The following is a 24,857-nucleotide window of genomic DNA, read 5'->3' as shown; positions in this document are numbered from 1 at the left end:
TGGCCCAGGACTGGCACTTGGCTGGGTTGATGGTAAGACTGAAGTCGACCAGCCGGGAGAAAAGGGCACGTAGATGGGCCTTGTGTTGTGCCCGGTCCTTGCTGACGACAAGGATGTTGTCCAAATAAATAAAGACAAAATCCAAGTCCCTGCCCACAGAGTCCATGAGCGCTGGAAGGTCTGAGCGGCATTCTTGAGCCCGAATGGCACGTGCAGGAATTCGAACAGGCCAAAGTGGGTGATGATGGCCATCTTGGGTATGTCCTCAGGGTGCACTGGGATCTGGTGATATCTTTGGAGAACACCCTCGCACCGTGCAGGTTTGCTCTAAAGTCCTGAATGTGAGAGATGGGGTAATGGTCAGGAACGGTTGCCTTGTTGAGCCGTTGATAGTCTCCGCAGGGATGCCAGCCGCTGGAGGCTTTCCGGACCAGGTTGAGCGGCGAGACTCACCACCCCAGCTCCAACAGGTGCGAAAATTCCTCCTTCGCCACCTGGAGTTTGTCAGGTGGGAGCCGGCGTGCCTTGGCGTGAACCAGCGGGCCCAGTGTGGGGATTTGGTGGAATACCCCGTGGCACGTCGAGGCAGCGGAGAACTGTGGCTTGAGGAGTGTCGGGAACTCGTCCAGGATCTGCTGTAACTCGTCTCTGGACGTGCTTATTGTGGCCATCTACGGTTGCTCCGAGCGGGAGGCATCGAGGCAAATGGCCTGGAAGGTATGGGCATCCACCAGCCGCCTACCTCGAATGTCCACCAGAAGCCCGTGTGCGAGGAGGAAGCCTGCACCCAGGACAGCAGTAGGGAGGGACGAGACGATGAACCTCCACGTGAAATTCTGTTGGCCGATCTGGAAGTGGACTGTCTTGTCTCCATACGTCCGGATTGCCAATGCGTTGGCTGCACGTAGGGGAGGTCCACAAGTTTGGTTCCTGGATTCGATAGCCGTGGCCGGTATGACGCTAATCTGGGCTCCAGTGTCAACGAGGAACTGCCGGCCGCTGACTGAGTCCCGCAGGTAGAGAAGGCTGTGTCCTTGGCCAGCCGCCGCAGCCATTAACAGCGGCCAGCCTGGTCGTTTCCCTGAAACGAGCAGGGCTGATGACACTTCCGAACCTTGGTTCCCCAGTGCTGGTGGTAGAAGCAGAGGCCTGAAGCGGATGCTGTGGCCTTGGTTATACTCTTGGGGGACCCTGTAGGGGCCGGGTGCTCTACCGCAGTGCTAGGAGCGGGATTGGCATGGTCGTGCCCGTGCCTAGTGACCTGCTGGATCACTGATCCTTCTGAGAATCGTGTGAGCCATAGCTCTTGGGCCTTTGGGCAACCTTCCTCAGGTCACTGAAGCTCTCCTGAACCAGCAGTGGGCGGGTATCCCCGGGCATATGTTCGAGGAAGATGCACTTGAAAAGTGGGCAGTTGGTGTGCTCACCCATGAGCGTGAGCATCTCGTCCATCAGTTCCATCGGGGACCTGTCCTCCAGGGTGTCGAGGTGGAGCACCTGAGTGGCACGCTGGTGTCTGGATCGTCCAAGAGACCTGGTAAGCACTCGCTTGATGGTCTCGTACTTGTCCTCGGCGCGTGATGCTGAACAAGTTGCAGCACGCATCTGGCGGTGACCTGGTCCAGGGCAGCAACCACATGGTAGAATTTGGTCATGTCGGATGAAATCTAGCAGAGGTGAAACTGGGCCTCCGCGTGGATGAACCAAGTCTCTGGCTCCTGAACCCAGAATTCAGGCAGTTTCACAGCTATAGCGCTGATCCCAGGCTCGCTCACAATGGGATCAAAGACATTTGAACCAGTCGGGGTCACCAATTGTAGCGGCGGCTACTCTGCTCCTGAAATAACACACAACCAGATGGGTTGAGCTCAGTGAGCAGACTCGTTTATTGCAGGCTGCTGGGCTGCACTTATACTCCCAGACTGGACCTGGCTGAGAACCGCGCTGGATCCAGGCATCACTTGGTCCCCAAGCGCGAGTTTCTGAGCTGGAAGGAAGGGAAACCCCCAACGGCGCCATTTTGGCCGGCTGCCCCGCCACATAGCTTACAAGCAGGGCCGGTTCGCCTGAAAAGGAGTTGCTGCAGGAACACCTGTCTTGATGAAATGTCTTGACCTAAAACACTGACCCTCTGTTCCCAACCCCCCAATGAATGGTGCCTGACTCATTAAGTCCTTTCATCAACTTGTTTTTTTGCTATCAAAAGTATTTTATTTAAATTAAAAAAAAACATTAAAAGGTCAATGGAAAAAGTTCTAGAAACCAAAACGTTCATTCCCTTCCAATGGAGCCGTTCCCTTCAAATGAGCCATCTCCTTCGATTAGATGTACAGATAAAGACTCCCCTGAGTTGTCCACCTGTGAGTGTTGATGTATTATCGCCACTTTGGCCCGTCTTCAAGGTTGTCACACTGTGGAGGAAAGTTAAAGGGAAAAGCAGAGAGCAGCTTTGAGTCTGCCCTCCTTTCTCAGTCCTGCAGCAGGGTTTCAACATGAAACGTTGACTGTCCATCTCCCTCAAGGGATACCTTCAGCAAATATGTTTGTTCTTTTGCAACTTCATGCCTTCGGAAGTTCCTGATGTTGCTGTGAGTTACCGGGTTGATAGGGACAGGAGAATTGTTGGGTGTTTAACAAATTGTCACAATGTTCTGCAGTTAAAAAACACAAAAATGCTGGAGGAACTCAGCAGGTGTCGTAGCGTTCACAGGAGGTAAAGATATCTAACCTTCAAATTTCACATTTGAAATTAGAGTATGTACATGACATCCTATACAACCCTGAGATTCTTTGTCCTGTGGGCCACTTATTCATACTGCAAAAAAACTGGACTAGCATACAAGTAAACAAATAAAGAATTGTAAACACATAATGAATGTAAACTAACTGTAATATAGAAAGAATTAAAAAGAAAATCAATAAATTGCACAATCAGCTTCAATGTCATTATGGAAAGAGAGAAGTCAGGGCCAAGGGTTGAGGTTTTTGATTGGGGAAAAGCTAGATTTGAGGAGATGCGAAAGGCCTTGCAGGGTGTGCATTGGGACAATTTGTTTTATGGGCAGGATGTAGTAGAGAGATGGAAGTCTTTTAAAGATCAGATTTTGAGAGTGCAAAAGCTTTATGTTCCTGTTAGGTTAAAAGGAGGGGCAAAAGGTTTGAGAGAGCCGTGGTTTTCAAGGAATATTGGAAACTTGGTTCGAAGAAAAAGGGAGGCGTACATTAGATATAAGAAGCATGGAGTTAAGGAGATGTTTGAAAGATACATTGAATGTAAGAGGAATCTTAAGAGAGGAATTAGGAAAGCTAAAAGAAGGTACGAGGAAACTATGGCAAGCAGGGTGAAAACTAATCCAAAAGAGTTCTACAAATATGTTAATGGTAAGAGGAAAGCTAGAGACAAAATTGGTCCCTTAGAAAATCAGAGTGGAAAACTGTGTGTGGAGCCTAGAGAAATGGGGGAGATATTGAACAGTTTCTTTTCTTCGGTATTCACTAAGGAGAAGGATATTGGGAGATGTGAGATTAAAAAAAGCAAATTGGGTAAATATGGGGAATATAGAGATTACAAAAGGTGTAGTTTTAAGGCTTTTGAAGAATATAAAGGTGGATAAGTCTCCGGGACCAGACGGGATCTTCCCCAGAACATTGAGAGAAGTGAAGGAGGAAATAGCAGCGGCTCTGGCGGTAATTTTCCAAATGTCATTAGATATGGGGATAGTGCCTGCCACATTGACCACCGCCAGTGGGCTGATATCGCCTCAAACCGTGCATCTTGGCGCCTCACAGTTTGGCGGGCAGCAACCTCCTTTGAAGAAGACCGCAGAGCCTACCTCACTGACAAAAGGCAAAGGAGGAAAAACCCAACACCCATCCCCAACCAACCAATTTTCCCCTGCAACCGCTGCAATTGTGTCTGCCTGTCCCGCATCGGACTTGTCAGCCACAAACGAGTCTGCAGCTGACGTGGACTTTTTACCCCCTCCATAAATCTTCGTCCGCGAAGCCAAGCCAAAGTGCCGGAGGATTGGCGCATTGCGCATGTGGTTCCGTTATTTAAAAAGGGTTCAAGGAGGAAGCCTGGCAACTATCGGCCTGTAAGTTTGACGTCTGTGGTAGGTAAATTAATGGAGAAAATTCTTAGAGATAGTACTTATAAACATCTGGATAGACAGGGTCTGATCAGGAGCACTCAACATGGATTTGTGGGAGGAAGGTCATGTTTGACCAATCTGATTGAATTTTTTGAAGAGGTGACTAGGAATGTGGATGAGGGTAGCGCAGTGGATGTTGTCTATATGGACTTCAGTAAGGCCTTCGATAAGGTACCACAAGGAAGGTTAGTTAGAAAAGTGCAGTCTTTAGGTATAAATTTTGAGATAGTCAAATGGATTGAACATTGGCTGAAAGGGAGAGGCCAGAGAGTGGTAGTGGATAATTGTCTGTCAGGTTGGAGGCCGGTGACCAGTGGTGTGCCTCAAGGATCTGTATTGGGCCCATTGTTGTTCGTTATATACATTAATGATCTAGATGATGGGGTGGTGAATTGGATTAGTAAATATGCAGACGATACTAAGATAGGTGGAATAGTGGATAATGAAGAAGGTTTTCAAGGATTGCAGAGGGATTTGGGCTGCTTAGAAAAGTGGGCTGAAAAATGGCAGATGGAATTTAATGCTGATAAGTGTGAGGTGCTTCATTTTGGTAAGAAGAATCAGAATAGGACATATGTGGTGAATGGGAGAGCATTGATGAATACAGAAGAGCAGAAAGATTTAGGAGTAACGGTACATCGTTCCCTGAAGATAGAAACTCACGTGAATAGGGTGGTGAAGAAGGCTTTTAGTATGCTGACCTTTATCAATCATTGTATGGAATATAGGAGTTGGGAGGTGATGTTGAGATTGTATAAGACGTTGGTGCGGCCTAATTTGGAGTTCTGTGTGCAGTTCTGGTCGCCTAATTATAGGAAGGATATAAACAGAGTGGAGAGAGTGCAGAGAAGGTTGACCAGAATGTTACCTGGGTTTAAGCATCTAGAGTATAGGGAGAGATTGGACAGATTAGGTCTTTATTCTTTGGAGCGTAGAAGGTTGAGAGGGGATTTGATAGAAGTATTTAAGATTATGAAAGGGATAGACAGAGTGGATGTGGATAGACTATTTCCGTTAAGAGGAGGAAAGATTAAAACAAGAGGACATGAGTTAAGAATTAAGGGGCAGAGGTTTAGAGGTAACATGAGGGGGAACTTCTTTACTCAGAGAGTGGAAGCCGTGTGGAATGAGCTTCCGGGAGAAATAGTGGCGGCGGAGTCAATTGTATTATTTAAGAAAAGGTTGGACAGGTCTATGGATGAGAAGAAGATGGAGGGTTATGGGCATTGTGCAGGGAGGTGGGACTAGAAAGGGGTGTTTGGTTCGGTGTGGACTAGAAGGGCCTAATGGCCTGTTTCCGTGCTGTAATTGTTATGTTAAGTTAGAGTCCTTAAATGGGGGGGGGGGGGTGTGGCAAGATGGCGTAGAAGAAAGACGTGTGTTCCACCTTTCTCCAGCTGGATTATTAAATACCCGACTTTAAAAAGTATAAAAGTGGTTAAAAATAATATTTATAGTTTTTTGAATGACAGTGATCCATCATGGGTACTAATGTGAAGAAATCTAAAACTCAACTTCAGAAGAAATTACCATATGAAAGTATAGACGATCTGAGGCCTACCTGCACAGCTGAATCCACGGAGTTGTTGTTGGGAGTCTTCAAACCTCAGAGGACTCCTGCCCTTTCAAGTTTGACCCCAGCGACGATCCTGCAGTTGCAAGATGGCGCCGGCACTTCGGTGAGTTTGGTCGTAGCTGACCCGCGTGCACGTGAAGCCGTGCGCGCGGGTGGCCCTACTGACAAAGGGGCCCATGAGCCCGCGACATTGATGGATGGCCCGAGGACGCACAGTGTAGCGTCGGAGGACACCCCTACACATCCGGCAGTTCTGCCGGGCATGCGTGGAGCATCCGGGTCCGGGACCTTTTGGAAAAAGTGTGGGCTGTGGTGGAGCCCGAGCGCCGGCGCCCTGACGAGGCCGGGGTGCCGGCGTCGGGTGTCCATACCCGCAGCTGCACAGTCAGAGGACCTATGGTGACTGAAGGTGAAGAGGAACTTACCTTATTGGAATTTGCCCAGGAGGTAGACCTCAAAAAGTGGCTATGGAATCTGGATTTGACTCAGTGTTCACTGTTTTGGAAGGGATTGCTTTTCAAATGGATAATATGTCAAAACAAATGTCAACTCAAATGACCCAAGAATTTATGGAGATGAAAACAAAAATGAATACTTTGTGTGAAGAAATGTCAACTATGAAACAAGAAATGACTGTACTTAAGAGTGATATTAACAGATGTATAAAATCTGTCGATATTGTACAAGATAATTAAAAAAAATTGAAACAGCCTTTTCTGAATGTGGAACACAATAAAGAAAAAATGGGAAAAGTGGAAGGTCCTTTTGTAGATTGGGGGATTCAAAGAAGGGATTTATTGAAGAAGATTGATTCTTTGGAAAATCAAAGCCGGAGAAATAATGTGAAAATAGTTGGTCTTCCAGAGGACTTTGAAGGTTCTGATCCAATAAAATTTTTTAAACATTGGATCCCAGAGGTATTGGGTAAACAGTATTTTCCTGAAGGTTTGGAACTGGATCGTGCCCATAGAGCATTGAGGAAAAAAACATTTCCTGGACAAACACCGAGGGCGGTCTTGATTCGTTGTTTGAAATATCAAGATAGAGAAATGATTTTACGAATGGCGGTACAGAAAGTGCGGCAGAGTCAATCCCCGTTGATGATTCAAAACAATAGTGTGTTTTTTTTTATGCTGATTTGAGTCAAGAGGTTATTAGAAGACGACTGGAATTTAATTCGGCTAAAGATGTCTCATGGCGAAAGGGATATAAGTTTGCTTTTCGTTATCCTGCAATTTTGAAGGTTTTTTATCAGTCATTATATCAGTTAAATTATGTGCCTATATTAAAATGGATTAAAGCAGATTTGATTAAGTGGAAAGATCTTCCATTGACTTTGATTGGAAGGGTCAATTGTATTAAAATGAATATCTTTCCTCGAATTCAATATTTATTTCAGTCAATACCTTGATTACTTTCAAAAGGTTTTTTTCAGGATTTAAATATGGTAGTGCGCGAGTTCTTATGGAAAGGAAAATTAGCTCGAGTGGCATTGTATAAACTTGCATGTAAATGTGCATTAGGTGGACTTCAGTTACCACATTTTCAAAATTATTATGAAGCGGCCCAGTTGAACTTTATTAGCAGGTTGATGGATTTAGATTATCCTCCTAGCTGGGCTAAAGTGGAAATGGCGTGTATTTCTGAGGTCTTAAGGTACATGAATTTAAATTTCGTTGGAACTTGAATTTGCTACAGGAATACAATATGCCGGTATTGAAATATTTCTTAAAGATCTGGATTAAAAAAAATAGGGTTTTAGGATCAAAAGATAAATGATCAATTTTAACTCCAATGTATAATAATCAGCTTATTCCTTTTTCAATGTTCAATAATTATTTAAAGATTTGGGATTTTAAGGGTATAAAGACAATGCAGGATTGTTTTGAAGAGGGACAATTTCTTTCTTTTAATCAATTGAGAGAGAGATTTGATATATCTGTAAATTCTTTGTTTGTGAATTACCAACTTAGAGCCTTGGTAAAGGATAATTATGGTAGAGAGATGAATTTACCCACTTTGTCGAGATTTGAGTCTTTGATTTCCTCTGTACCAAAGAAGGGTTATATTTCGGTTATGGACGATTTGTTACAAGATAGTATGGCTAAACTGGATTGGGAAAAAACTAAATTTAAATGGGAGAGTGATTTAGTGTTTATTTTTCCTGAAGCTGATTGGGCGGATATGTGTCAGGGTAATTAAATTGGCAAATGTAAGATATGGAATGGTTAATTATAATTTTTTACATCAACTATATTTGACTCTGGAGAAACTGAAAAAATATGGGTTTAGTAATTAAGATTTATGTTTTAGATGTGATTCATGTATTGGAACTTTTCTACATGCTGTTTGGACTTGAGTTAAAGTTCAACCATTTTGGCAAGGAATTAAAGTAGTTTTGGAAAAATTGTATAACTTTCCGTTACCATTAGACCCAATGATTTTTTTGTTGGGTAATTTGATTTCGTTGAGGGGATTAAGTTTTGATAAAATTCAAATTGCTTTTGTACGTTTGTTGTTATCAGTAGCGCGTAAATATGTTGTGAGTACTTGGAAAGACAATATAGAGATTACGTTGGCACAATGAACTGAAAGCTTGTATTGTTATGGAAAAAATACTTATAATTTACATGATAATTATTCCCTTTTTCTTAGCAAATGGTCTCCGTATTTGAAATATATGCATTTTGATATACTTCTCAACATTTATAATTAAAAAAAAATATTATTTATATTTTTGGCTCCTCTTAAGGGAGCTGGCTGAAGGGGTGGGAGAGTGGGTTTGGGATTTATCGTGTAAAATCAAATTCTGGATGATTATTGGATTGTATGTTATGTTTTAAAAAAATTTTTAAATAAAGTTTGAAAAAAAAATTAGAGTCCTTAAATGGGTCTCTAATTGAATTTATTATTGCGGAGTCTGATGGAGGGGGAGCATCTGTTCCTGATTCTAGTGGCCCCTACACCTCTACTGATGGCAGCAGCGAGAACAGAGCAGTGTGAATCCTTGATAAATGCTGCTGCTCTCCGACGGCAGCGTTTCCTGTAGATGTTCTCGATGGTGGGGCGTTGCCTGTGATGTCCTGGGCTGTGTCCACTACCTTTTGCAGGGCTTTAAGCTCAGGGGTATATTGGTGTGATGCAGCCGGTCAGCACACTTTCCACCACACCTCTAGAAATTTGCCAGGGTTTCCGATGTCATATCATACCTTGAAGATGGGCTCAAGCCTGAAACATTGGTTATATATCTTTATCTCCTAGGGATGCTGTGAGACCTCCTGAGTCCCTCTAGCATTTCTGTGTTGTTTTTCCCAGCAATCAGTGTCCCCAGACTTTCACTCGATGTACTGAAGTACAGGAAGCCCGCAGGTGGCAGCATTGAGCTGTTAATACGACTTTGGGAACGGGGTAACAAGTGAGTCACAATGGGAAGGGCTATTGAGAAATTAATGCACCTTGTTTTAATCTGCAAGCACCAATTTTAGTATTGAAGTCTGCTTTCTTGCCAAGAGATTATTGCAAAGTTTCTCCTTTGGACTCGGGACATCTCTATGACTACTGTTTTCACAATTTTCATTTATTTTCTGCGCAATTTATTTTCTTTCACAATTTTAATTTATTTTCTCCGGCCTTGCTCTTCATTGTTCTCAGTCCTGCCTTTATTTGCCCATTTGTTATTTTGCCCTGCTTGACGATGCTCCCACCCCCTCCCTCCCAATTCCCTGAACTGCCATTGATCTGTGTTGTAAAATTCAGCTGGCAGAAATGACTCCAAGAGGGGATTAATGGAAAGTCCGCTTCGAGTGCAGAGAGCTCTTGGGTTACTGCGTAATGACTGTATCGTTTATCAATTCTTTGTGAGTCAAGCTGTGGAAATGTAACTTGGAGTGACGCATGGGAGATTTCCTGTCACGCTTGGGAGAGCGAGGAATTGAAAGGAAAGTGTTAGGTGACGGTTGCTTGATTTGAGCGTTCTTAGGGTCTCGGAGGACCAGACGATTTGCCGCAGCCCGCCACTCGCATGGGGTTTGAAAGCACAGAATTGGGTGTGTGCCTGAACATCGGTATACCTTACAGGACAGGGAGGCCATTTGATAGTCCCCATCTGTTGCAAAAGCTTGCCTCCTCATTCCCCTCACCCCGCCTAGCAGTTACCTTGCAATTTTCACGGCTTTCCATTGCAACTATAGAACACTGCACCACAGAAACAGGCCCTTCGGCCCATCTAGTGCATGCTGAACCATTATTCTGCTTAGTCCCATTGACGTGGGCCTCCATACCCCTCTCATCTATGGGTCAATCCAATCATTTCTTAAACATTGAAGTCAAACTGGCATCTACCACCTCTGCTCATTCTACACCCTCCCCACCCTGAGGGAAGAAGTTTCCTCCAATGTTCCTTTCAGCATTTCACCTTTCACCCTTAACCCATGCCCTCTAGCTCTTGCAGCGCCCATCCTCAGTGGAAAAAGCCTGCTCGTCTTTACCTTATTGATACTCCTCATGCATTCTGCATCTTATGGACACGGTTAGTGTACCAGTTAGTGTAATGCTGTTACAGCGATCGGGTCTTGGATTCGAATCCCGCGCTGTCTGTAAGGAGATCGTACGTTCTGCCCGTGTCTCTGTAGGTTTACCCTGGGGGGGGTCCGGTTTCCTCCCAACGTTCAAAACGCACGGGTTCATGGGCCATATTGTTATCATGTCTCAATTTAAAATGTAAAAAATAAATTTGATACAAATTCAACATTGCCTCCCACTCCTCCTGTCATCAGTGCTTTGATTTATGAAGGCCAATGTGCCAAAAGCTCTCTTTATGACCTTGTCGACCTCTGACACCACTTTCAAGGAATATTTTGCTTCAGTTGCCAGATATACGTCATTATCACCCAGATAGTTAATATCGATGACAACAACCATTAGTCACAGACCTCCAGTGGAAATCCTCCACAACCACTCTCTGGATTCTCCCACAAAGCCAATGTTTCATCCAATTTACTACCTGTTCCTGAATACTGAACGATCGAACATTCCAGACCAACCCCTCATGAAGGACCTTGTCAAAGGTGATGGACAAAATGCATTTCCACCCCTGCGATAATGTCCATGGAAGTACTTTACAAGTGCACATGCTGCTCGGAACATCTTAGCCTGTTAAATTGCTCTCATGGGATCTTTCAAGCCTGTCTGAGGGAAGCAAAACACTGCAGAATCTGCCAATCTGAAATAAAACTCATAAATGCTGGAAGCGTTCAAATTTATTATCATCTGATTGCACAAGTACAACCTGACAAAACAATGTTCTCCGATTTTTGGTGCAAAACACACTGACACACATCCAGAAATAATACATATGGAGACAATACATACGCAGGATAAACAAACAAACAAATAAATAAATAGATATTTCTTTGTGAATATGAGAGTCTCGGAGGGTCAGTGCGAGCAGTCCCTTTGGTTGTTCAGCATCCTCACTGCCCGTGGGAAGAAGCTGTTCCCCAGCCTGGTGGCGCTGGCTCTGATCCTCCTGGATCTTCCCTGATGGGAGCAGCTGAAAGGTCCCGTGTGCAGGTGGAAGGGGTCCTCAATGATTTTGCACACCCTCTTCACACAATGATACTGGTAGATCATGTGGATGGGGGGGGGGGTTGGTGGGTGAGGGAGGAGACTTCTGTGATCCTTTCTGCCACTCTTAAGATCCTGTGGATTGACCTCCAAACCAATTCTCTACAGTAACCGTTCCACACTGTGATGCAGCCGGCCAGGACACTCGTGATAGAGCTCCTGTAGAAAGTTGAAAGCAGTTTAGTTTTATCTGATACATCTAATGATCTGGTTTTCACCTCTCTTTGGGGCAGAGAATTGGATCATCTGAAAGAATAAATCTCTGCATCACCTTTGTCTATCTACTCAACAAACTGAACCTTCCCTAGCTCTCTTGAAGCGATAGCCCTCTCACCCCAGAAAGAAGCCAGGTGAATGTTTGGATCGTTTCAAAAGCTGCTATATTTTTAAGTTAGGGGCAAACAAACTGCACTGTATTCCGGGTGTGGCCTCTCCAAAAACTGGTACAACTGTAAATAAACCTCCCCATTTTATGCTTTAACCCCTTCACAACTTACTTTGATCCAACTACACGATGGACATGCCAGTTGCCTTTTGGTGATTCGTACATCAAAATACTAGGTCCTTCTGAACCTCATTCATTTTCAGTCTTCTCTCCATTTTTATTCCTTGTGACCTCGCGATTCTCCACCGGAAACTCCACTGCCAGGTTTTTACCCACTCTGTCGAAAGAGGCACGAGAGACTACAGATACTTAAATTCAAACTGCTGGAAGAGGCCAGCAGGTCAGGCAGAGGGGTGGTTTGTTTCAGGGTCTCAGCCCACAATGTCGACCTTCCAAAGTTCAAATTTATTGTCAAGGAATATACATGATATCAGATTATTTTTCCTGAGGGCCAGGCAGAATTTCTACATATTGGTGACTGTAAACTGTACTCAAGAAAACATATACATATACAAAAGAGGAATAGTACAGAGGAGTAGGGATGTGATGTTGAGCCTCTATAAAACACTGGTGAGCCCTCATGTGGAGTATTGCGAGCAGTTTTGGGCTCCTCATTGAAGAAAGGATGTGCTGACGTTGGAGAGGGTTCAGAGGAGATTCACAAGGATGATTCCGGGAATGAAAGGGTTATCATATGAGGACCACTTGACAACTCTTAGCCTGTACTCTTTGGAATTTAGGAGAATGAGGGGGGATCTCATTGAAGCATTTTGAATGTTGAAAGGCGTGGACAGAGTAGATGTAGAAAGGTTGTTTCCCAGGGTGGGAGAGTCTAGGACAAGAGGGCATAACTTCAGGATTTAAGGGCGTCCACTTAGAACAGAGATGTGGAGGAATTTCTTCAGCCAGATGGTGGTAAATCTGTGGAATTTGTTGCCACAGGCGGTTGTGGAGGTCAGGTCATTGGGTGTCTTTATGGCAGAGATTGATAGGTTCTTGATTAGCCAGGGCATTGAAGGTTATGGGGAGAAGGACGGGCAGTGGTGCTGAGTGGGAAAATGGATCAGCTCATGATTGAATGGCAGGGAAGATTGATGGGCTGAATGGCCTATTTCTATATTTAAAATGTTTAAAATTTAGAGATACAGCATGTTAACAGACCATTTCAGCCCACGAGTCCGTGCCACCCAATTTACACCCAATTAACGTTTTGAAGGGTGGGAGGAAACTGCAGCCCCCCGGGGAAAACCTATGCATGCACAGGGGGGTGGGGGGGGGAATCGTACAAATTCCTTACAGTCAGTGCGGGATTCGAACCCCAGTCCTGAGACTAGCGCTGTAAAGATGTTGCGCTAGCCACTACGCCAACCGAGCCACCCGATACTCCTATACCTTATGGGCTAAATATAATAAGATATTTACTTCAATGCAAGAAGCTTTAGGAATAAGGGAGATGCATCCTCAGATGCTGTCTGACCTGCTGACCTGCTGACTCCCATCAGCATCTCCTTGTTCACTCAGTATTCCAGCATCTGCAGTTTTTAATCTTTGTCAACAAATACCCATCGATGGTCTGGGAAGGGATTCGAGCTTGCTCCATCTGCCATTCCGCAGCCCACTTCCCCAATTGATTTAGTTCCTGTTGTCAACTTAGTCAACCTGCATCTTCACTGCCCAGGGCATCACATACTTTGGTATCGTTTGCAAACTTACTAATCATGTTAACTATATTATCATCCAAGTTGGGTCTTTTTTTGAATATTTGTACAGTTTTAAACCGCAATAATGGTTACGTTCATTTCTAAAAATTGTTTCAAAAAATTATACATGGTATATATCATCTCACTGTTACGAGCCCAAAGGACCTCAAAACCCAGCCGCAAGACCACCAAACACCAAGACAAGTGGTTTTTAAAGCAAAAGTTGTTTTTAATCAACTTTAAACATGAAAACAGAATCAAACTTTAACTTATCTTTATACTTAACTAACCCAAATTAACCCCCTTCTCATTCTAAGCGCACATGTATGTAATGTGTGTGTAAATTTAAGAAAAGTTCTTTGGTTCACAGATCAATCTCACTTCTTCCAAGTTCTCTGGTTGCAGGCAATTCTTAGACAGTGCCCAGAATTTAACATGTATAAAGTTCACCAGGCTTTGGTGCTCGAAAGGTAAATGTTTACCATTCAGGAAGGTTCTTGTAGGGTTTGCAGAGAGAAATTTGTTGTTCCAGGATTTCCACAACTGAGGTACCACCATTAGTCACCTCAGTGTCTCGCTGATGAAACTTGCCCATCAGGGTTTTCCAGATGGTAACCTCTTTCTTTCAGGCCTCCACAGAGTTCCTTTCTGTTCCCTTTATTCCAAGAGAAACATCAGACAGATATCACTTCCAGCCATCTGGAACTTTATTTCCAACCAGCTCTTCCTGGCTTGCACTGTTCAGCTCCTTTAGTGTCACCCACACTAGCTGGGAGAGCTTGTTAAATTGTCTCTCTCTCTCTCCAACTGAGACTGGCAGAAAGCCCACATGACTCTCTCACTTGCAAACCCCCCCCACCTTCTTCAGCAAACAACAGGAGTTCTTCTCCTTAGTCAAGTTGTTGTCTTAGATAAACAAAACCTAGGGTTGACCTTTCTGTGAGCACTTTGCAGAAAGGTACTTGTAGCCAGTTTGTCTCCTCCAAAACAATGGTATTTCATTTTATATTGTCATTTCAATTAGCACCTACTTGTGAAATGTGCATCACATTCTCCAGAGATCCTGCAATGGTATTGAAGATGAATTCTTCAGTCTTTCAAATAAGATCTGTTTTAAAATATGTGTATGTATGTAACCCACTAATCTTACCAAAATCCTTCCAATATTATAATCTATTACACCACCCCTAAAAAAAAAAGAAAATCTGGTGAATGCCAAGAAAATAAAACATTTACACAATAAAGTCTATTGGAGGTTACCAAGAAGTGAGGTCTTTAAAGAACCCATCGTACATGCAAACAAAAATTTTATAAATATGGGCTCCATATTTTCCAAGAAAACATGATATTTCTCTCGCAGATGATGAAGTTAAGATTGATAACATCCAAATTGTTAGTACAGATAGCAGGATGCAGCACACCACAATCCAAAAAGTTTAAATTGAATGCAGCTGATAAATTCCACATAGAGAGAGTAGGTACGTTGGATTTGCTTGGGATTGATGTGTGTTATGGGGAAAGGCTGAGACACGGGGAATAGTTTGTCAAAGTGTGTGGTAATATTGGATTGCCAAGTGGATGTTGTCTGCTCTCAATTGCCATTACTGGAAGCTTTAAAGAGCTTTGTCCCATTTTGAAGGACGATATTTGGTCTGGTATGGGGACACCAATGCCCCAGAACGTAAAGCCCTGGAAAAGGTAGCGGACACAGCTAGGACATCATGGGTAAAACTCTCCCCACCATCGAGAATATCTACAGGGAGCACTGCTGTCGGAGAGCAGCAGCGATTATCAAGGATCCACACCACGCAGCATACACTCTGTTCTTGCTGCTGCCATTAGGAAAGAGGTATCGGTGCCACAAGTCTTGCACCACTATGTTCAGGAACAGCTGCTCCCCCTCCACCATCAGACTCCTCAACAAACTCAAGCAGGGACTCATTTAAGGACTCTTGTTCACTCACTGATTTTTAAAATTCTCTCCATATTGCACAGTCAGTTTGTTTACATTTCTTTATTTGTTTACATGTCAGTATCAGAATTTGTCATGAAATTCAGTGTTTGCAGCCATCATAGAGCAAACATTCATATTATAACCATCCTACAACATTACTATAACAAATAAAAATAATACTGCACAAAAAGTGAGGCTTTGGTTTATTGATTATTCAGGAATCAGATGGCAGCGGGGAAGAAGCTGGCCTTGTGCCGCTGAGTGCTCGTCTTTAAGCTCCTGTACCTTTTCTCCCAATGGTAGTAGAGTGAAGAGGGCATGGGTTGGGTGGTGGGGGTCCTTGAGGATAGAAGCTGCTTTTGTAAGACACCACCACTTGTCAATGTCCTGGATAGAGTGAAGACTGGTGCCTGTGATGTTGTAGGCTGAGTTAACAACCCTCTGGAGTTTATTCTTGTCCTGCGAGGTGGCACCTCCATACCAGATGCTGATGCGACCATCCAGAATGCTCTCCACTGAGTGCCTATATAAGTTTTCAAGAGTTTTTGGTGACATTCCAAAGTATAGCCGCTGGTGAGCCTTCTTTGTGATTGCATCAACATGGAGGCTCCAGGACAGATCCTTGAGTTGTTGGCACCCAGGAATTTGAGGTTCTTGACCCTCTCCACTACTGAGCCCTCAATGAGGACCGGGCTGTGTTCCCCTGAATTCCTTCTGAAGTCCACAATCATCTCCTGTTGTTGTTGTTACACCATTCAATGAGCTGATCTATCTCCCTCCTGTACACTTCCTCATTGCAGTTTGTGATTCTGCCGACAACTGCGGTGTCATCGGCAAACTTGTATGTAGCATTGGAATTGTGCCTGGCCACACAGTCATGGTTGTATAATGAGTAGAGCAGCGCGCCTGTGTTATAATCAGTGAGGAGGAGATGTTTCCAATTCGTACTGACTGTGGTCTTCCAATAAGAAAGTCAAGGATCCAGTGCAGAGTGGGGATACAAAGGCCTAGAGTTTGTAGCTTCTTGAACAGCAGTGAAGGAATAATGGTATTGAAGGGCAAGCTTAGTTGATGAAAAGCAGCTGTATGTATGAATTGCTGTTTTCGAGGTGATCCAGAGCTGAGTGGAGAGCCAGCGATATTGCATCCGCTGTGGAGCGATTGTGACGATAGGTACATTGCAGCGGGTCCCGATCTCTACAGATATGTGTTAATTCTAGCCATGACCAACCTCTCAAAACAGTTCATCACAGTCGAAGTTAGTGCTAAGTTCACACTACTCTTCTTGGATACTGAGATGATTGATGTCCTTTTGAAGTAGGTGGGAACCTCTGATTACAGCAATGAGAGGTTGAAAATGTCCATGAACACTCTGGGTAGTTGGTTGGTGCAGATTTTCAGTACCCTGCCAGGTACGCCTTCAGGGCCTGACGCCTTGCGAGGGTTCTCTCTCTCTTGAATGATGTTCTGACTTTGCCCTCAGAGACAGATAGCCCAGGGTCCTCAGTCTTTTCAGGGATTCTAGTAGCATTGTTTGGTTCTTTTACTCAAAGTGGGCATAGAAGGTGTTCAACTCATTGGGTAGTGAAGCATTACAGCCATCTATAGTGTTCACCCTCGCTTTGTAGGGGAAATGCCCTGCACTTCCTGCCATAGCTGGCATGTATCTATCTCTGTTTCTAGCTTCCTCTGGAATTGCTTCTTTGCTTCAGAGATGGCCTTCTGAAGGTCGTATGTGGACTTCTTGTAAAGACCCCGATCCTCGGCCTCAAACACCCTTGTTCTCTCCCTCAGCAGATTGCAAATTCTCTGATTCATCCAGGGCTTCTGGTTGGGGAATACCCAGTATGTGCCAGTGGGCACACACACTCATCCACGCAGGTCTTGATGATGTCAGTGACCCCTGTTTGCTATTCATTCAAGTCTACGGATGAGTTCTTGAATATGTTCCCATCCACCGATTCAAAGTTGTCCTGCAGATGCTCCTCCACCTCCCTCGATCATACTTTCCCCGTCTTCACCACGGGTGCTGTGGTCCTCAATCTCTGCTTGTACACTGGCAGTAGAAGTACAGCCAGATGATCAGACTTGCCGAAGTATGGCTCGGTATGCATTCTTCATGGGGTTGTAGCACATTTACATTGAGTTCGTTTTTTATTGCACCCGCAGGAAAAAGAAATCACAGGGTTGTATGTGATGTCATGTATGTTCTCTGACAGTAAATCTGAATAATTTCAGGTCAGTGTATGATGGAGAAGAGCACTGGCGGTTCATGGAGAAACTGGATGCCCGGATCAGGAACCACGATCGCGAGATTGAAAAGATGTGCAACTTCCATTTCCAGGGATTTGTGGATTCGATCACGGAGCTGTTGAAAGTGCGGGGAGAGGCGCAGAAGCTGAAGGTGTGTCATGCTTCCATCTCTTGTCTTCATGGGACATCGTCTCAAACTGTAAAGGGATTACTGTTGATGCTGGAAGACTTCTCTTCTAGCCATTGTTTCAAAGGGCGTGCGGTTGCTCCGGTGTGAAGAAATACCATTGTATTTCGGGAGTGAAGAGGTTTTTGTTTTTCTTTCTTCATGAGATATGGGCCTTTAGTGTGCCTGAAAGTTTGGAAGTGAGCCACCATCAATGTTCCCTCTAATTTTTAGTAGCCAGTGTTCGCAAAAATCTTATGTTGTGCAAACGTTTTTCCCACCATCAATGTTCCCTCTAATTTTTAGTAGCCAGTGTTCGCAAAAATCTTATGTTGTGCAAACGTTTTTCCCACCATCAATGTTCCTTCTAATTTTTAGTAGCCAGTGTTTGCAAAAATCTTATGTTGTGCAAACGTTTTTCCCACCATCAATGTTCCCTCTAATTTTTAGTAGCCAGTGTTCGCAAAAATCTTATGTTGTGCAAACGTTTTTCCCACCATCAATGTTCCCTCTAATTTTTAGTAGCCAGTGTTCGCAAAAATCTTATGTTGTGCAAACGTTTTTCCCACCATCAATGTTCCCTCTAATTTTTAGTAGCCAGTGTTCGCAAAAATCTTATGTTGTGCAAACGTTTTTCCCACCATCAATGTTCCCTCTAATTTTTAGTAGCCAGTGTTCGCAAAAATCTTATGTTGTGCAAACGTTTTTCCCACCATCAATGTTCCCTCTAATTTTTAGTAGCCAGTGTTTGCAAAAATCTTATGTTGTGCAAACGTTTTTCCCACCATCAATGTTCCCTCTAATTTTTAGTAGCCAGTGTTCGCAAAAATCTTATGTTGTGCAAACATTTTTCCTGTGACTAAGGTACGTCCTTACTGAATACATGTGCAAATGTAAACTTGAAATTGTTTCAAGATCATTTTGGCACAGCTGATCTCTCATGGGTAATAAAACTGTACTGGCATGTTTTAATACAGTACAAGTATGATTCCATTCTATGATATAATGCATTTAGTTCAGATTTTATTCTAAACCGACAAACTAGTTAACAGAAACAATTAGCTGAGATTATTTTCAATAGGTAAAATTATTAATTTCTACATTATTTTAGGAAACTAACCTTTCGTGCACACATTAATTTCCTTTGTGCGATGGTTGCAAAATGTGCACAGCTTAGAGGGCAGAGTGGCCACCATCATGAACCACTGAAATCTGTTTGGACCATTTCAGACCTGGTTCATAGCCTCTCGAGCTAAAAAAAAAACAATCTGTGGGGTGGGGGGGGTCACAGGGAAAGAATTGTCAACATTTTAGCGTGAGAGCGGAGAGGGACAGGAGGTGATCAAGGAGGAGGGTGGACAGATGTAGTTGTGGAAGGGTTGAAGCAGAGTGGCTAATGGAAAGGCAGGAAGGATGATTTGGAGATCCACATGAAGATATTTATAACACTTGCATAGTCCACTTGAATGAATTGTCTTCCACATTAACTGAATTTTTTGTAGAATAATTGTGCAGTAAAACAGTGGAGCATCAGTATGACACACATTGGAGTGGCATGGTTGTGGATGGGATAGTAGGTCCTCCAAGATATCGCTTAGTCTTGCTTTTTTAGCCCTATTTTATTTTGTTAAGTTTACCATGGGGAGGGTGCAGACAGGATTTACCAGGATGTTGCCTGGTTTGGAAAATGTTCTATGAAGCAATAAGTAAATCACAAAATTCTGTAGACACTGTGGTTGAAGTAAAAACAAAATGGTGGAGAAGGTCAGCAGGTCAAACAATCACTGTCCTTTATGTAACAAGGGTGAAGATACATCACTGAGCCCTTCGACCAAGTATGAGAAAATGACGCCAAGCGTCCGGAGGGGAGAGCGGGGGTGTCAAAGATAGGAGATGAGAGGTGGAGAAGGGAGGGAGGGGAATGAAGGAGAGGGGGGAATGGCTGGAAATGACAGGAAAAGAGGGGAAGGGAAAGAAAAGGCAAGAAGCTTTAATGGAAAACAGTGAAGTCAATGTTCATGCCACGTGGCTGGAGAGTGCCCAGATGGAAAATAAGGTGTTGTTCCTCCAATCTGCGGGCGGTCAGGGTAGCACAGTGCATAAGGCCATGGACAGCCATGTGAGAATGGGAGTATGATCCGGGAGGCAAGGTTAGCGGAGCTGGGACTATTCTCTTTGAAGTGAAGAAGGATGGGAGGAGACTTCATAGAGGTCTAAGAGATTCTGAGGGCTTAGATAGGCTGGATGGCCAGCACCTGTTTCCCAGGGCAGAAATAGTAAACACTAGTGGTCCTAAGTGTAAAGTGAAGGGAGGGAGGTTTAGGGGAGACTTCAGGGGTAAGTATTTTACACAAAAGAGTTGTGGGTGCCTGGAATGCCTTGGCAGGGATGGTGGTTGAGGCTAGAACATTGGCGGCATTTAAGAGACTCTTAGGCACACGGATAGAAGAAAAATGGAGGGTGAGAGGGGAGAGAGGGTTTAACACTTTTTTATTAAGGAATATATGGGTCACCACAAATCGAGGGCCAAAGGCCTGTACTGTGCTGTAGTGTTTTAAAGAGTAATTGGTAGATTAGGTGACCAGGCAAATTTGTGGCAAATGGATTCTAACAATGGTAAAGGTGAAGTTATAGGAATTGACACCTGTGGGCCCCCTTGGTCCTGGTATTGAGTACAAGACCAGGGACGACATTTTTCAAATGTACAAGATGTAGTTTAGACCACACATAGGGCTGGACAGCACCAGCGAGCCGGGTTCGAATCCTTCTGTAAGGGGTTTGTCCGTTCTCCCTGTGTCTGTGTGGGTTTCATCTGGGGGCTCCAGTTTCCTCCCACCTTCAAAACGTATGAGGGGGTGGTAGGTCAATTGGGTGTAATTGGGCAACGCGGGCTCGTGGGCTGAAAGGGCCTGTTACCGTGCTGTATGGCTCAATTAAAACATAAAAATATTTCAGGCAGCATCGGTGACGCATGATTTTCAAATAAAGGCACACATCAACTCACCCTGAGGGATGGGTCCCACAAATGTTGCCTCCCTGAAGGTCAGTTCCACAGACATTGATTCATATTTGGAACAGGGTGTCACAGGCTCTGACTTTCAATGGGCAAAAGGTCTACAAGCATAAACTCTACACCAGGAGAAGAGTTCCATGAGCACTGAATTTTCCTGGAGGATCGGTACATACTCATTGGGAGGGTAATTATTCAGCTGGAAAAGATTGAGAAGAATTTTACCAGTTCAGGAAGGCTTGAAATATGAGAAGCTGAATATGCTGGGAGATTTTTTCGCGAAAGTGAAGGGAAAATATAGAGGTACCATATATACTCACGTAGAAGTCGAGTTTTGGGGACCAATTCTTAGGCTCAAATTTGGGGAGGGGTTGACTTTTACACGGTCCCCCTGACCGTGTTTTCATCGGGAGCTTGGATGTCCGGGACCATGTGGTAAGTCTGTGGCTGGGACGTCGGAAGCTCAGATGGGTAGGCATTCGGGACCGAGGAAAGAGTTTGTGGCTGGGGCATTGGGAGCTCAGATCGGTAGCCAGTTGGATCTAGGAAAGAACCAGGCCGGAATGTTGACAGGTCTAGTGGGTGGGCGGCCAGGATGAGGACCTGTGTTCGGGGCGTTGGGAACTCCAGGGGCCGGCTGAAGCGAAGGTCCATGTTTGGAGCATTGGGAGCTTGGATGGGTGGGTGATTTGGGTATCGGGGACTCAGATTGGTGGGTGGCCGAGGCGAGTGTTCGCAGTTGGGGCTTCAGGAGCTCAGATGGATGGGCAATCAGGATATCAGGCACACAGATAAGTGGGTGGCCAAGAAGAAGGTCTGTGGTTGGGGCGTTGGGAGCTCAGATGGGCGGGCTATTGGGTCTTCGGAGAGAGCCTGTGGCCAGGGCCTTGGGAGCTCTGGAGGGCAGATGACCAGGGCAATGATCCATGATTGGGATGTTGGGAGCTCGGATGGGTGGATCGGGATATTGGGCACTCAAAGAGGTGGGCGGCTGAGGTGAGGGTTTGTGGCCGGTGTGTTGGGAGCTCGAATGTGCAGGTGATCGCATATTGGGTACTCAGAGAGTTGGCGGCCGAGGTGAGGGTTTGCGGCTGGGGTGTCAGGAGCTCGGATGGGCGGGCGTTCAGCAAATCGGACACTCAGGGAGGGGATGGATGAGGTGAGGGTTTGCAGCCAGGGTGTCAGGAGCTTGGATGGGTGGTTGGTTGGGTCTTAGGAGAGTGTTTGTGGTTGGGGCTTTGGGTGGTCTGGTGGGTGGACAGTTGGAACCAAAAATGGGGGGGGGGGTTGACTTTTACACAGGTCATACAAAAAACCTGCCATTTTTGGGGCAAAAAAGTGGGGGGGGGGAAACACTGTTACACGGGATCATTTGTTACACAGGTGTGTGTGGGGCATATAAAATCATAAGGTCAAGTCTTGGGGAGGGGTCCAAAGCTGACGGCACAAATGTAAGGTCGGGGGCAAGATTTAAAAGGAATGTAGGGAGGGGATACTTATTTTTTTCTACACAGACTAGGAAGTGGTAGAGGCAGGTGCAAATGGAATATTCAAAAGACATTAAAACAGGATAGGAATAGCTGAGGGGATACATTTCAAATACAGGGAATAGCTTGGCATGGGCAGAACCTGTTCCATGCCATAAAACTCTATGACTTTGACAGTAAAATAATGCCTTGCACCTCTTAGTCTCCCACCAAGATCACCCATAAATTGGAGGAACAACATTTGATTTTCCTTCTGGGCACTCTGCAACCGGATGGCATGAACATCGACTTCTCCGGTTTCTGCTTTCAGTTCTTCCTCCCTTCCCTTTCCCTTTGTCTACTTTCCTCTGGCTCACCATCCCCTTCCCTCTCCATTCACAGAGCCATCCTCCTTCCCTTGTTTGCTGAGGTGCCCTCCCTCTGCCTGTGAGACTGCTCATCCCCCTGTCCTTACCCTTTCCACTCCCATTTTGTTCAGGCGCCTGCCAACATATTTTGCTCATACATTGATGAAGTGCTTAAGCCCGAAATGTTGGATTTGTATCTCTATCTTTGCTATACAGAGTACACTGTTTGACCAGCTGAGTTTCTCCAGCATTGTGTTCTCCAGACGATAACTGTAGACTTGTCATCGAGTGAGAGTTGATGTTTGGAACTGCACTTCAGAAAGCGTTTGCTGCCTGTGATATCGATATCCTAATATGAAACAATGAGTATGTACCGATCCTCCAGGAAAATTCAGTTGCACATGGAACTCTTCTCCTGGTGTAGAGTTTATGCTTGTAGACCTTTTGCCCATTGAAAGTCAGAGCCTGTGACACCCTGTTCCAAATATGAATCAATGTCTGTGGAACTGACCTTCAGGGAGGCAAGATTTGTGGGACCCATCCCTCAGGGTAAGTTGATGTGTGCCTTTATTTGAAGATCATGGAAGGGAAGTAATATTCTTAGCAGAATGTAACTGATGGCAGGACTGCAGCAGGGCCAATAGACTCTGTGGCAGGGCCAATAGATTCTGCGGCAGGGCCAATAGATTCTGTGGCAGTACTTCGGTAGGGCCAATAGATTCTGGAAATTCTTCAATCTCGTGCCTGGGATCTGTTCTGCAAATCTGCAACAATGGGAATTGAGGAGAAAACCTCACAGCCACATATATCTTCAGCATCGAAACAGGCATTTTGGCCCAATGTCACATTTGTCTTCATTTGGCCCACATCCCTCTTAACTCCTATCTATCCACCTGTCTAAATGTTTTTTAAAATGGAGATGGATGTTCCTGAAATCAAACTGTCTGTGTCTAAATCACATGATATTGACATTGCAATGCAATAAGTTCTTAAACATGTTCAGTGCTTTGATTATTGATGCATGCAAAGATGTGAATTGGGAACAGGAACGAGCCAGTTAAAACCATCGCCACCTTGACAGAAAGTTTCATGTGTTAGAAAGTTTCATGTGTTGCAGAGTTTCAGGTGCTGGAGAGTTTCTTGTGCTGGAGAGTTTCTTGAGCTGGAGAGTTTCATGTGCTGGAGAGTTTCATGTGCTGGAAAGTTTCTTGAGCTGGAGAGTTTCATGTGCTGGAGAGTTTCATGTGCTGGAAAGTTTCTTGAGCTGGAGAGTTTCTTGTGCTGGAGAGTTTCATGTGCTGGAGAGTTTCTTGAGCTGGAGAGTTTCATGAGCTGGAGAGTTTCATGTGCTGGAAAGTTTCATGTGCTGGAGAGTTTCATGTGCTGGAGAGTTTCTTGAGCTGGAGAGTTTCATGTGCTGGAGAGTTTCTTGAGCTGGAGAGTTTCATGTGCTGGAGAGTTTCTTGAGCTGGAGAGTTTCATGTGCTGGAGAGTTTCTTGAGCTGGAGAGTTTCTTGAGCTGGAGAGTTTCATGTGCTGGAGAGTTTCATGTGCTGGAAAGTTTCTTGAGCTGGAGAGTTTCATGTGCTGGAGAGTTTCATGTGCTGGAGAGTTTCATGTGCTGGAAAGTTTCTTGTGCTGGAGAGTTTCATGTGCTGGAGAGTTTTTTGTGCTTGAGTTTCAGGTGTTGGAGAGTTTCTTGTGTTCTGCATTGTTTGCTTGCCAGTAGCTTCTGAGTGCTAACTTTCATCTAGATTTTGGGTGACTCTTTATTCACCCTCTGGATATTCAAAATTTCTTCTTGGGATAATGCAGCAAAACTAAGCAACATCCCTAATAATTTGTGTAATAATTTGTGCATTTATTGTGTACAACCTGCCAATTTAGCTAGAATTAATGTTCCTTTGAGCATTTCTAAAAGGACCTTTTTTTGTCTCAGATCCAGGTGACTGATACCAATGACAAGCTGCAAGCATCAGGAAGGGAGGTGAGTTCAGTTTAGATTACTGAATCACACTTTACTCTGAGTCTTGTGCTCTGATCATAGCTACATTTCCAGTGGACTGTTTATGTGTAGCCCTGCTGCTGTTCGTCCTTTTCATGAATTTCTTTTATGAAATAAAGGAAGCTCACAAGGCAACTTGGCTTCTCTTAATATTTGTTGACGTCTTCTCCAGACCTTGAAGATGTAAGCTCTGGG

General features: G+C 44.5%; 1 protein-coding gene across 7 annotated transcripts in view; it reads left to right on the top strand.

Moving 5' to 3' along the window:
* exoc6b (exocyst complex component 6B) overlaps positions 1-24,857 on the top strand; it is an 866,329-nt gene that overhangs the window by 73,191 nt on the left and 768,281 nt on the right. For all 7 annotated transcript variants that reach the window (XR_011353246.1, XM_069923433.1, XM_069923435.1 and 4 more), the window contains exons 2-3: positions 17,633-17,798; positions 24,597-24,644. Coding sequence is in view for 6 of the 7 variants with exons in the window: in XM_069923433.1 (XP_069779534.1) it covers positions 17,633-17,798; positions 24,597-24,644 (214 nt within the window). In the remaining variant the exon portion in view is untranslated. The remainder of the gene's footprint in view (positions 1-17,632; positions 17,799-24,596; positions 24,645-24,857) is intronic.

Source organism: Narcine bancroftii, chromosome 3 (genome assembly GCF_036971445.1).
Source record: "Narcine bancroftii isolate sNarBan1 chromosome 3, sNarBan1.hap1, whole genome shotgun sequence".
Classification (NCBI taxonomy): Eukaryota; Metazoa; Chordata; class Chondrichthyes; order Torpediniformes; family Narcinidae; genus Narcine; species Narcine bancroftii.
This window is presented reverse-complemented; position numbering and strand designations above follow the sequence as displayed.